The following is a 13,973-nucleotide window of genomic DNA, read 5'->3' on the forward strand; positions in this document are numbered from 1 at the left end:
GAAAGCATGGTGTGAGAGATACAACAGAAACACTGTTTGCACCCTATTGAGCACAGGGGAGAGACGGCTGTTGGAAGTACAGCTCATATCTTCTAGTTACCAGGAAAACATGTCAGGAGAAGAATGTAAGTACAGCAACTACTTGAGCACAGGCAGAAGAAGGTTTAACACACACGGAACAAGGAAGGGTAGAAAATGGATGTCATAAACCTTAATAACAGGCACCAATGGAGATAAGAAGGTGGCAGGCACCTGTGAGGGTCAAGGAGAAAGATTATCTGAGTGTTGGCTGAGTGTGATGGCTGGCTAGAAGGGGGGCAACTGTGCCACATGTGTCATACACACAAGGTGGACATTATCACACAACTAGTAACTGCTGTTCACCTGCACTGGGGAGGTGTGAAAACTGAAGATACTTCATCTTTTTTACGCTAAAGACTAATAAAGGCAGGATATAAAAGGTGCCTTCTTGAATACCACACTTTGGCGAGAAACCCATAATGTCAACTGTTGACAACAGAAAAAAATGACCTTGCCGTTGATGGCATAATTTACCGTGTTTGCCTGCACGGCTCTATCATAAGAGACAGCTTGTCAGAAAGGAAAAGGAGCAGAAGCTGGCTGCCAATCTTCGACTCAAACACTCCCTGAATGAAACCAAACCGGGCTCTGAAACTTCGCCGCGCTGCCAACCTCGCGGGCTGGATGAGACACCACACAAAGGGCAGGAAGGGGGGTTAATTCGCACCTCCGGGCTCCCTGGCTCCATCACATACCTGCTGCTTTCCTCGCTGGCTCACAAAATAAAGCACAGCCGCCGGGAGCAGCGCCGGCTGAAGCCAACCGCACCCGAGCCGTGCCCCGTGCCAGCCGCAGCCGCCAGGCCGGGATTCGAACCGACGGCAGCAGCGCCGCCGACGGCCGCGCGGCACAGGCCTAGCGGGGGCGCCGCGAGCGCGGGGACGCAGGAAAACGTCCCGCCGGGCGCGCACGCGCGCGGGCCGTTGGCGAGCGGCGGGAACGCGGCGGCAGCGGTCCCCCCCACCCCTTCTCTTTCCCCTGCCGGCCAATCAGAGGCCTGGCCTTGTGAGGCGGGCGGGGCGGCGGGCAGGTCCCGGGCGGGCGGCGGGGCAGCGTCTGCTGAGGGGGATGGAGGGGGGGGGAATATGTCTGTGGGGAGCCGGAGGTGAAGCGGCACCGAAACACTTTCCCCCGTCTCCCGCCCAGTCCCCAGTGCTCCACACACGTTCCCCCATCTCCGTAGCTCCCTCCGCAGCTCCTCGGAGGATGTTTCCCCCCACAGCCACGGCCCCGTTGAGGTGTGGGTCAGGGGAAGGTGGGGTGAGAAGAGGGGGCTGTGGTGAGGGAGGGACGTGAGGGAGCCGGGGCGGGCAGCGCGGAGCCGGCGCTGAGGGGGAGCCGGGGGGAGGCAGGCGGCCGTGTGGGGGTGTAGTGAGGTGCGAGCGCTACCAGGAGAGGGTTAAACCGCGCTTGTGCTGCGGGAGACGAGAAAAGTTCAGGCTGCCTTGGGGGGCGGGGGAGAGCAGACGCGAACTGTGTTCTATCAACTTCGCGCTTAGGTGCTTTGTTTTTAACGTGCGTTTACCCTGGGTGCACTTCTTTTATAGTTACTCCTTTCTTTTTAAATAAGGGGGAGAATCTCCCACGAAACTTTTCCCTTTTCGGAAGGCGGGACTGGAACAATACCCGGTGCATTGTTTAAATGTAAAACCTCCAGCGCCTTTTCCCTTTATTTATTTATATCTTTTTTTTTTTTCGGTAGGGTTTTATTGCCGCCGCTGTTGTGATAGCGCTTTCCCCTCTTGTGTTTACAGCTTCTGTGAGGGAGAGACGCTGAGAGGAAGAACCGGGATCCCTAGGCTGCATAAACAAGGAGAGCAGGAGTCCATCTAAGCAAAGCTGGAAGGATTTCACCTTGTTGCTGTTTGTTTAGGGAGATTATCCCTCCCCCCGCCCCGGACACTCTCCAGCTGAGCGTTTGTTTCGTTGCTGCCTCCACAGCCGGCCAGAAAAACAGCGCTTTACATGTTAGAGGTGATTTTTTATCGTGGTGTGCCTGCAAGACAGACATCAGCACCAGTGTTCGAGGGGGAGGAGGGAGATGCGATCGCCTGAGGTTCTCCCTACCTCCGGCTGAACGTGAGAGTTCAAGTGACATCGCCGCTGGCCTGTGGCGGACTGACTGCACAGCGAGCCGGAATCACAGCCAGAGCTGCTGGGTTTACCTGCCCGAGGACCCTTCAGACCCTCCTGTTGACGATAGAGATTTGTATCCAGAGGAAAATCGGATTAATATAAACTATGCAGAGCTTTGCGGGGATATTTGGAGACTACCCTGTCTGCATGGCTAATCTTGAAATTGTCTGAAATAAATCCTTAGTGCAAGGAATAACAAGATACTTTCAATTAGTTGGTGGTTGTGGTTTCTTTTTTCCCCGCCACGAAAATTTTAACACACCGGGAAGGTTTCCACAGGAGAATGGGACACATGCTGGAAAAGTCACCACGCTTCATAAGAATCACGGGGGGAGCAGTTTCCATCATCGCTGCGGTATGAAAGGTACTCTTTGGATTGTCTGCTGGTGGCTGAGATGGATCAGTCTCTCTCTGTTTCTGTTAGCGATGTGCTGAAGGATCTGGATGTACTGAAATACTGACGCCCATAAACTTACTCGCTTTCTGTGGAAGGCATTGGATGTGACAGCGCGGAGAAACATGTGTTTCACATTTCTGTCTGGTTGTTTTGGTGCAATCAATACCTCCACCAGAAACATTGACTTAGGTGGCGATTATCATACCGGGAGGCACGGGGAGTGCTGCTTTCGGGCTGAATGCGGAGTGAGCACAAATCAAAGAGTCAGCCGCTCCTGTGAAGTGGGGGCATCGGCTCCCCCCAGGCTGCAGGGCAAAGACAGGGGGGCATGTACCCACCCCGCCGCGGAGAGCCCGGCCTCGAGGTACGGAATGAGCAATGACCAAAGTGCTGTCAGGAGTGGCAGGCAGTCGGATCGGATGGGGAGCAGTGAGGCAAGAACCGTGGATCGCGAAATTACTGCCCGGAGGAATAGCAGGCGAGGCGGAATGATGATAAAGTTAAACTTCTGTTTCATCTTCTGTCGGGGATGGTGGGCGTTTCTGTTGCTTCAGCTCCACATGTTGCAAGCACTGGCACAAGGTAGGGCTAGAGACGTTTTTGTTTATAGAAATGCTGCATCTGCCTTCTCAGAGGAGGGGAATCTCGCTCGGGTGCAGAGAAACCCTTTTACTTTATCCTTGTCAGAGGTAAACTGCAGAATTTGCACTGAGCTGATTTCATCCAGCAATGGTCGTTTCTTACACACAATCGTTTCTTTATGGAACACGGATTTGCAAACTGTACCTATGTGTTTCTCTCCCTTTCTTGTCCTATCCTCCCCCTATTCCAGCCTTCCACTAAGACTCAAAAGCCCTACCAGAATCAAACCTGCTTTTTATTATTTGCTTAAATATGTCCGTACATTTTTGTCCTTTTAGGCAGCAAAAGAGTTAACTGCTGGTGTGTGTGTGTTTAAAAACACTGTGCACCGAGATAAGTTATTAGGGGAAGGGGAGTCATAAATCCGCCAACTAGAAGTAAATCAGGCATGTAAAAGGAATTCTTTAAACATATGAATACTATTCTATGTGAACCTTGGTTCCAACATTGTTCGCTTCTTTTGGATTGCCAAGTAACATTCACCCGAGACAAAAACTGCAATTGATTCGTATCTGAGCATTTCCACATCAGAGATCCTTGCAGTCAAATGAGTCACTTGTAAAGGAAGGGTCAGAGTCGACCAATAGACTTTAAATATCAAGTGCCAGTCACTTTGCATGTAAATTCCCTTCTCAAAAAATTGCCAAATGTAGCTTAATTCTTAATAATCCTTTGACAGAGTAAACAATAAATGGCAGGCAGAAGCATTACAGTTGGCTGCGCCAAATAACATGCTGAACAAACGCAGCTTTCACTTTCTTTGCTGGGTTGAGTTTTATTGCAGTGTGCATTGTCTGACTGAAGTGGTGTGTGTTGGACAATGCAGAACTGTATCTTGTGGGACGAGGCGTTAGTTATTAGAAGCGGAAGTTAATACTCTGAAGGGGAATGGTCTTTGTGTTTTAGTTCTTTGTTATCAAGTATTTCAGAGGGAACAACGGTGCATTCAGTTTTAATAGCTGGATGGGCTTGTGTGTTGAGGAAGAGGGGTTTTAAGCCAAGTCTGCTGTAGATTGCTTGCTCAGGGTTTACTGCTGCATCCTCGGAAAGTTTGGAGCCGCAGGATACAGAAGAGTTTTAATCTAGTGTTTAATACTGGACTCCACCCTCATAAACCTTTCTCAGTGCTTTGTTTATGCTGTCATTGCTACTCCCAAACTACTTACGCTGAGGCCTGCAAGCCCTAACAGGGCATTGTTATTCTGAAACAAGACATACCTGAAATGATTCTCTCTGCAAATTAAAATTTACCTTCTTTCCTTTTGGTACTTGTTACTGATAGATGATAGCATGATGCTTAATTATGGAACACAAATGCTCATGGTTCTTGCTGTTTATGTTGAAAATGCAAAAAATTTTCATATGAGGCAGTTTAAGGTGCTAGTGATTCAGGAATCAGTTTAGATGCCATGTAAACCAGTTTGGTGTGGCTTAGTAGTAAACCAGCTGTATTAATGGATTAAAAAGTGAGTTGCAACTTTAGCACATAGTATAGAAAAATGTTTCAATAGCATATTTTGGATTACTAAGTATTTGTAGTAGTATCAGTTTTAGGTAATGCATATCTCCAGGGGTTATGTAGTGTTTACAAAGTATCCTAAAGTCCTAATACCAAGTTAGTTTGACACACTGGTATTTAAGAGGGAGAGGGAAAGCAAAGAGTGAGAAATATTATTTCTGAGAAACTTTGGTGCAGATAAAGACATGGAGCTTAGAGGACATCCAACAATTATATAATGCACAAACAAAATACCTTTTTTATATCATGCAGAAAGCCCACATTACAGTTAGTTCTTTAAAAATTATTTGATATGTAAACCAGTGTGGAGGTCCTAAGGCAGAGAGCTTCTACTGGGTTTTCACAAAGTTTGTATTCATTCATAACTTACTGTTCTTTCTGCACTCTGAATTCTAATGGATCCTAATGCATTCATTGTTTTTATACAAAAATTCACTTTAGAGAGAAAATTACAATTTTTATACAAGTCCTTCACCAAAACGGAAGTTTTGCTGCAGCCACAGAAAGTTTTTAATGGAATGACATGGTCATATGCGTAAGAGAATTACATGACTCCAATCTTTTTGTCTGATAAAAACCGAACATTCTAAATATATGGGCATGGCTGTTTTGAATGAATCAGAATCCTATCCTATAACCAGCTAATGTTTCTGTAATAACTACTTCAGCATTAAAGAAATAAGAAATATTTCAGGCATACCGAAATACAGGTTCTTACTTCAGAGGAAACAGATAACGTTGTTGAGATTAAGTGTTCATACTGTAAGGTGAACAGAAGAAAAGGTTTTCTACTGCAACAGGTTGGTTGAGTATTCTCCAATACTTGAATGATCATCCTGGTAAAAGCAGATCTGAGGCAAATTGTAGACAAAACCACTTGCAAATTCATTTTGTACTTAGCTCTCTAGCTTTGTCTTCCGGTAGTTGTGTTACATAATTACATATAATGATTTATTTGATTTCTTTTTCCTTTTCAAAGTGAATTTAATTATTTCAGAGCATACAGAGGTTTATTGTACTGAGTATTAAAGCATTCTCTTCAAACCTTAGTATTATCAGTGCAGACCTCATTGTGTGAATGATTTTCTGGGTGGAAGAAATGTACAGATGACAAATGTTGTGGCCTGTCCCATGAGCACAGCCAAGGATGGTTCTTCTGCTTCCGTAATGGCTGTAGACCTGCAGAGATGCCTGTTCAGACTGTGTGTATCTCACCATTACACTGGCCTGTCTGTGAATGGAAGCTTGTCAGAAAAATTAACCTGTAAGAGCCTGAAAACTGTTGCACATTTCTTTGTTTACTCAGTTCTTTCTTTATGCCTGCCAGTCTCTACCATGGCGCCTCTTTTCTTGGCAGTTTTGTTAAATTTGAGTATTATGTGTTAGTTAGCCTCAAGACATTGTGTGTCATCAAATAGTGATGAGATGCTAATTGATAATCACTATAATTATCAAATTAGAATTTGCAAGGTGATGGTAGAAGTGAATCATTTCCACACAGTAACTGACTGCTGTACTTAGAACATTTTCCTGCAGTGACGTCTAGCTCAGGGGTCTAGCGTGCCTGGGCATAGTCCTGTTGAATTCATGGAGGTCATTGTAGGATTGGAATTTATTAGTTATGTATGAGATTAACAAACACTGATGCCTGCTGAGGTACAAAATGTTTACTAAAATACTAGAATATTTGTGTGGAAATAGAAAAATTCTGCTTATTTAAATAGGTTGGAAGTTGCTAGAGGCTACTCTACATGCATCTTAATGGCTTTAAGTATCCTCCCAATGTCTTCCTTTTGTTGAAGAGTGAAAGAATACTTAAAAAATATATTCCCTGGGATTGATGGCTGTTGTTCAGAATGATTTTGGAATAGATAAAAGCAGTGCAAAGCTTTAAGTTTTTCCTGCAGGAGACGGGTATCTTTAAATATTAAGAAAGTGAAGCCTGGCTGATTTTTCTTAGTTTTACAGCAATGGAAGTATAATCTTTTTTATGCTCCTTGATCAAATCTGTAATTCATAATTCTACATGTACCCGAATGTGAATTTAAGGTAATACTGATACCTATTATACTTTGACAGAAGCCATGACATGGTAGATAGAAGAAAATGTTTCTGGGGCCCAACTTTTTTAATTCAAATACTTGATCTGGTGTAATTTCCAAATATGCTAAGTATAGGAAGTGTTTTCAAGCAAATTTCAAACTACATCAGATGCAGAGATGATAAGCAACTTGCCTATATAGTTGTTGGAAGAACAAAAATGGTTAAATGTGAGGGCAGTGTTAATGGAGAGTGAAGTGTTCTGACTTAAGTGTAGAATGATGCATTTCTAATTCCAAAAAGATTCTGTTATTGGTTATTGGAAACTCATTCATTTGTATTAGATTTACCTCTTGTGTCCCCTTTCTTTAGATGAATGTTTTAAGTATGTGCTAGTTTTTAAACAGGTGAATTCTTTGTGTATATTATTGTAATAATTGAAAAATTGATCTGGAGGAGTAGATGAAAGCCTTGTCTAAATAGAAATCTGGTGGAGAGCGTTGGCTGTTTCTGTGGCCATAGCATGTGATTTCTGACTCTCTGCTGTGGTCAGTCTAGGTTTGGTTTATATGCTTACGTTCTTCTGAAAACGGCTTATTCTCAAGACTTTTCAAAGCAAGTTCAGAAAGATGTGTATATATCTCTAGTAACATTTTAGGTACAGTGTTTCTTGAGAGTGCAGTCTAATAGTACTATTAGAGGTGAATGAAGAGCATGTGTAATAAGTCTTTATCAGTACTGTTTTCATGCATTACCAGAAGATGCTTAGCCCAGGACTGACCTGGAGAGAGAGGTTGTGGCAGTTACACTGTGTGACTTTCACATAAGAAGAATGGAAGGGAATCTGTGTCTGTGACTCGTAGTCCTTGAAAGGTTGTTCTGAAAGGTTCTGTCATCTGTGTATAGTCATACGTTTTGAACAACAAAGTACTGGCTATTATTTTAAAGATTGTTTGCTGATAAAACAAACCATAGAAATTTTAATAAACAATCTTAAAGTGAATTATTAGGAAGCTGTCATGTGAAGGGCTTGGGCTTTTGTATGTCTCAGAGGGGTTTTTTGGTTGTTTTATTGTTCTTACCAGCACACACATACAAGTCTTGAAAACACTCTGCATTCAAACAGAAAATTTTAATGCATTCAGTGACTTTGAAGGGGGCCTATAGGGATGCTGGGGAGGGTCTCTTCATCAGGGACTGTAGTGACAGGACAAGGGGTAACGGGTTAAAACTTAAACAGGGGAAGTTTAGATTGGATATAAGGAGGAAATTCTTTCCTGTTAGGGTGGTGAGGCACTGGAATCAGTTGCCCAGGGGGGTTGTGAGTGCTCCATCCCTGGCAGTGTTCAAGGCCAGGTTGGATGAAGCCTTGGGTGGGATGGTTTAGTGTGAGGTGTCCCTGCCTGTGGCAGGGGGGTTGGAACTAGATGATCTTGATGTCCTTTCCAACTCTAACTATTCTATGATTCTATGATACCGCTTTTCCTGAACATCCCATTCTGAATGGCCTGGTTATTTGGCTCACTTGGATCTTTCTGCTATAATGAATCTATGGGCAGACTAGAGGCAATTAGATTCCTCATGGAGCAAAGTCTTGTTCATGTAGAGTTCACTGCAGAACAAGACCTTTCATACTCCCTCTTCCAAGGTACAGACAGAATATGTATTGAAATAGTCTCAAATGAACAAATTAATGATTTGTCAGTCTTTCCAAAATTGTGTTTTCTTGCAGCTATAAACTAGAATAATTTTTATAAGATTTCTGGAGATTAGAAAATACCAGAACTAAGGTAGCATGTGCATCTTTAATCTGAATTCTTTCTGTCTGTGTGTTATGATTAAATTTAAATTGATACATACTAGTTTACTGCCTACATTAGTCAGACCTAAGACTGAATACTGGTCACTGATCAGTTTTTAAGTATTTTGTTTTCTGGTCAGTGGCTGCATCTTTTATCTACTTCAAATTTTTCAAATTCAGCACAGGAAGACTTTGTATGGACTAAAGGAAGATCTGTTTGCAGCTATAGCATGGCATTGGATTAGACTACTTACAGTTACTACATCTGGAAAGCAAGTGTTTCGTGGGACTTGGTTTCTATTTCTGTCTGTGGAGTGAGCATTTTCGAGTGAATGAAGACTCTTAGCTCCATGTGTTTCAAAAATGGCCCATACTGCTCATGTAGAATGAAAATACACCTTCATCAAGGTCTGTTCCCGAAGAAGCTGGGGTTTCTGGAGTTATTTCTGCCTGTGCTGATGTTGGTCTTATTACAGACTATTGCAGACAATTCCATAATGTTCGTTCCCTAGGATTCTCCTGATAAGTGGCCTCACATGTAGCCTAGATAAATTAACTACATTGGAGATGTGCAGTAGTTGGTGTACTTTCTTATGAAAGTGTGTTGTTTGCTCAGTTTATTGGTTATAAATAGGTGTTAAATAAATACGATAATTTTTTTTTTTTTTTTCACGTAAAAAAACCTTCCAGTTCCTTTATGGACATGGCTGTTGGAATGTCACAGCCCCAGAACTTCCAGTATGCTCTGTGAGAATCAGCTCATGTAGCACTTGGAGGTCTGAGTTTAAGGGGTTACATAGCCAGAAAGGGAAGAACCTTTTATTTTCATGGGCATACTAAATTCCTTTTAAACATGTATGACTTTCTGTAAGATCTATTCATTATATAAATTCTTGGCTTCTAGACATATATATTTGTATACTGTATCTTCAGCATTAGTATTTTTGGTTTACTAAGGGTTATTTTTTGTTCTGCCATTGCTACAAAAAATAATAAATCTATTACTAGAATATATTCTAGTCTGTTGCTGATCATATGGCTTATCTGTGAAATGCCCCTGGGTGTAATACAAATGACAGCCTCAGTAATATTAAAAATGTAGATCTAGGCTTTTTAAGGGAAGTGTTTTTAAAGTTAATTTTCATCTGTTTAGCTCCCTGAACTAGCTCAAACTGGGGTCACACAAAGCATCAGGGACAGTGCAGAAAAGGCTATGGGAATGGATGGCCAGGGGGCATGACCCTGGCAGCCATCACTGAGAGCAGTTTAAATTGTCAGAGACTTTCCAGACTCAGACAAAACACAGGGGAATGTACGCTGCCTGACTTCTGAAAAACACCTGGAGGCCGCTGTGCCTGGACAGAAAATAGAAAGGTTACTGCCTTTAAAAGGGTGGTTTAAAGACTTAACTTTGGATTTCTTCTCTGAAAGACCCTTTCAGTGAGCTTCTCCCTCTGTTAGATGAAGTTTTCTTAAAGAAAGTCTTCCTAACCTGTGCTTGTAAGGTAAATGCCAAACTTAGGTAATAGGAATATTCCTTTTAATCCCTGTATATATCAATTCCCTGGGATATTATGGGAATAATATATTTTCCTTAAAAAAAGAAACTTCATAACTTAAGTTGCAAAGTCCACAGGTATTACTTTTTTTAACATCTGTATCTAATACACAGGTAAAAACGGGGGTGTGAGCTCCAGCAACTCTGAAAAAAGGAAGTCTGTAACACTACTTTATGCAAAACATGGAAGTGGGTTGTACAGTCTTATGTCACACCATCCAGATAACTTCTGAAGTGTCACTTTTGATAAACGATAAAGCATTTTTGGGTTTTAAGGAGACAACTTGAATCTTTAGTCCTGTTTTTCAACATTTCCGTGCTCTGTTGTGGCAGCCTGAAGAGAAGGTTGACTCTGATAGATAAATCACTGTCCCCTAGGTCTCTTTAAACCACTTTATGGTCATTCGAGTCATAAGCCATATATTTTTCTAATAAACTCCTAGGTCTAACAAGTTATCTAAAAAAAAATTTGTTGGGTATAGCCCTCTTGGACCAGAAAGTAGAGAATAATGATACATAGCTCCAGTACATGTTGCCAAAATGGTCCCACATTGATTCCAGGCTGAAATTGAAGTTTGCAGCTCATTACACACAGAATCAGATGATCTGGTAGACGCTGCTTTCACCCTCAGATTTGTATTTGTCTAACTTGTTATATTTATTAGCCAAGAATGCTGTGGCTTTGATATGTGGTTTTGGCATTAAATTCATAGGAAATCTACTCAGTAGTTTTGCTACCTTTTAGGGGAAGGTACTAAGAAAATGATGGAACTATAATGCAAATATTTCAGATGTTTAGACAGAAAAAAAACACGTTTTGTTGTACTGGTACTGTATGTTTACCTAACATTTGTGTTAAATACAGACTCAGTACAACACATTCATTGCTATCTTCCTTGCACATTGGGGAATGTCCCTTGTTTCTTCTTATCTGTCAAGAAGTGCAAAGGACATTCATGACTAAATACTTCTGAAATAACTAAGTGGTATGCAATGATTGGCAAAGAAATATATGGTGCTATGCTGTACTTGCAGTTCAAAGATAATACATTTATCCTAACATGGAACACATAGCAAGTGACACAGTGGTGTAGTATTGAAGGGTGGGAGGAGGTTAAGGGGAATTCTCTGTCAGTATTTCTGAATGTGTGGACTGATTAGTGTAATTTTAAGACTTTTTGAATCTGTGCATGTAAAGGTACAACTATTCCTGCAGATTGTTCAGGACTTCAGTTTCAAGAGACTGGACAAATCAGATTCTACCCTATTGTGCTCATGTAACATTCGCAAAATAGCACCCTGTTGCTTTCTTCTCTGCTGTCCCTATTGTTTAGAAACTCTTTGTCCATGAATAAATATGTCCTTTTAAAGTCTTCAAGCACCCTTTCTATGCTGCATAAAGAAACTTTTACAGTAGCTCAGCTGATAATGCACTGAAAATACTGTTGTCCCATAATGAAGACTGTCTTTTTTGTTTGCATGTATGCCCATCTGCATGTCTCACTGTGTCCCTTACTTGCTTTATTTATTTGTCTGAAGCTGATAAAGCCTCTATCACAATGTGTTTCTAGTCTCTGGTTATTGCTCCTACATGCTATTGTAATACAACTAATACCTACTGCCAGTGAACGACTGAGGTGATAGTGTAAAACTGCTCCTACGTGCAAAACGTAGAAAAGATTTCTTAATTTCTTAGTTATCCTCTAACTGGGCGCAGAATAGCTTTTCTAGGGCACTTGTATTATCTGAAGCAGGGCTTTTCTTGTGCTGGAGGACCTTGTTCACTACAGATAATCAGGAAGATTGTTTAACAGTAGATTATCCTAGGCATTGTTTTCCTGAAAGGTCAGATAAAACTAAGGGGCAAGAGATCAGGAACTGTTACTCCTGTGTTTTACCTTTTGCTGTTTTTGTTGCCTCGAAGAAGTTAGTTTTGTTTTAGAAGAGGGAGTAAGTGAAGTTACTTTTAAAAATAATTTTAATATGTGCGACTTCAAACACCAGATTTAAGATGAACGCTGTCAACTAATTTCCCATTTCCTTTTAGATTTTATTTTTTACAAACGTAAGTAGTTACTTCTTTATTCTGAGCAACATCAGACAGGTCTTAAATGGAGGAAAAATATTTGGATTATTGTTAAATTCACTTCCTGCCATGGCATTTGCAACTGTCACTTTTAAAATAGCAGTTTTTAAAGAGAAAGATAACATTTCTTCTAGTTATCTTAGACTGTTTTTTGTGTACTATCTTCTCTCTTGGAACTAATATGTACGATTCTTAGATTAGAAGAACTACTGAGAGGCATGTGAGTTTTTTTCCCTCTTCAAAAGAATGCATATGTTATATAGTAGCTTACTGAAAGTTGTAGCCTGAGAGAAGTCCTGTTCCTAGAGCCTTTTCATGCTGGGGCTTGTTATCCATACAACAACGGTAAAAGTTCACTTTTTAGGGTTTCTGTTCATAGAAACGGGAGAATAGGTTATTAATTCTTTCTTAATTCAATTAATAAAGTAGCTGTGATGCCATTGAGCAATGAAGTCATCAGCACAAAGTATTTCAGGTAACTCTGAGAATAAATCTTCCCTTTATACACAAGTATGAAGTAGCAGTGAATAACAGAGCAACACAGATTTCATACCTGTGCATTTTGAAAGCTTATCTTGAAATAATTTATGTAGTACCTAACATCTTTATTTCAGGTTCCTCTACTAGTACTGATAGCAATCTTCCTCAGATTTAATTATTGTCATTATAGATGATTTATTATTAGCATTGAATGGGTCAAATATTTATGCATATTTTTCTGAATCTTGAGTTGAGAATTCTGAGTTAATGACAGTCATGTCATCCTCAAAAGTTTTAAGTGCTGGTAATTCAATGTTACATTCACTATGTAAATGTATCATAATTAAAATGATACCTTGTCAATCCCATTCAGGTTTCTCATAATTTTCAGCTTTTGTATACCAGATATAGCTATGTCTTCTGCTACACAAAGCCTCTACACGTATATTTATGGCATGCTGGTGTCAATAAAAATCTGCCATGTTAACTGTTGTGCCTGTTCAAATTTGAAGAGTGCAAATTTTATTAGTTCTGTTACAAAAATCTGCGTAAGATCTAGAACTTCAATTTTTGACATTTTCAAATTGCTGAGCTCTACTATAAAAAAATAAATCAGTGGAGCAGCCAATGAGAAAATATAAACTGGCTCTGCATTTGGACCATCTTCATCTTAGAGGCAGAGATGGGACACTTTTCACTTATAACAATGCAGAATGAGAGCTTGATGCCACCAACAAATGTGGTATGGCTTTCACCCTAAATACTCTTTGACCAAATAGAGATTTAAAAGTTTTTTTCAATGTATTTTACACATTTGACATTATGCTGAATACATCTGTTATAAAATTTCCTTCCTATCAGCAATTTCCTCTATAAGTTGGCAGTCAGTGAGAAGAGACAAAAACACAACTAAACCACAGGCAAATGAAAGTAAAAGCTGTCAGCAGAGGAAGCTGTGGGCAGATAGAGCTTTTTAAATTACCTCAGCAGCAGTGGTGGCTTCCTCTAAATGGCTGAGTCCAAATGGGCTCAACGAAGGAAGGAAGGATATTCTTCGGTCTAGGTTCTACTTTTGCTAAGTAGAATTGTGTTTTCATTGCCCTTTAATTTGTTAGTTTCATTGTGATAGTAAATAAATGAGGGATAAAATCAAACATCAGTACATAGGAGTAATTTTTCTATACTTACAAATGACAAAATACAAAAGCTTTCACCCACTGTAGTAAAGGGGAG

The 13,973-nt window shown here is 40.9% G+C and overlaps 1 protein-coding gene across 3 annotated transcripts in view; it reads left to right on the plus strand.

Annotated features, from left to right (window-relative positions):
• Positions 1–1,188: 1,188 nt before the first annotated feature.
• The window catches only part of SDK1 (sidekick cell adhesion molecule 1), a 420,202-nt gene continuing 407,417 nt past the window's right edge, over positions 1,189–13,973 (plus strand). For 2 of the 3 annotated variants that reach the window (XM_065684560.1, XM_065684562.1), the window contains exons 1-2: positions 1,189–1,319; positions 1,836–3,196. In XM_065684560.1, coding sequence (XP_065540632.1) covers positions 2,737–3,196 — 460 coding nt within the window. In that variant the 5' untranslated portion in view covers positions 1,189–1,319; positions 1,836–2,736. Of the gene's footprint in view, positions 1,320–1,527; positions 1,581–1,835; positions 3,197–13,973 lie in introns of those variants that run through there. The other variant, XM_065684561.1, reaches the window with a different exon arrangement.

The sequence above is a fragment of the Lathamus discolor genome, chromosome 6, assembly GCF_037157495.1.
Source record: "Lathamus discolor isolate bLatDis1 chromosome 6, bLatDis1.hap1, whole genome shotgun sequence".
Taxonomy (NCBI): domain Eukaryota; kingdom Metazoa; phylum Chordata; class Aves; order Psittaciformes; family Psittacidae; genus Lathamus; species Lathamus discolor.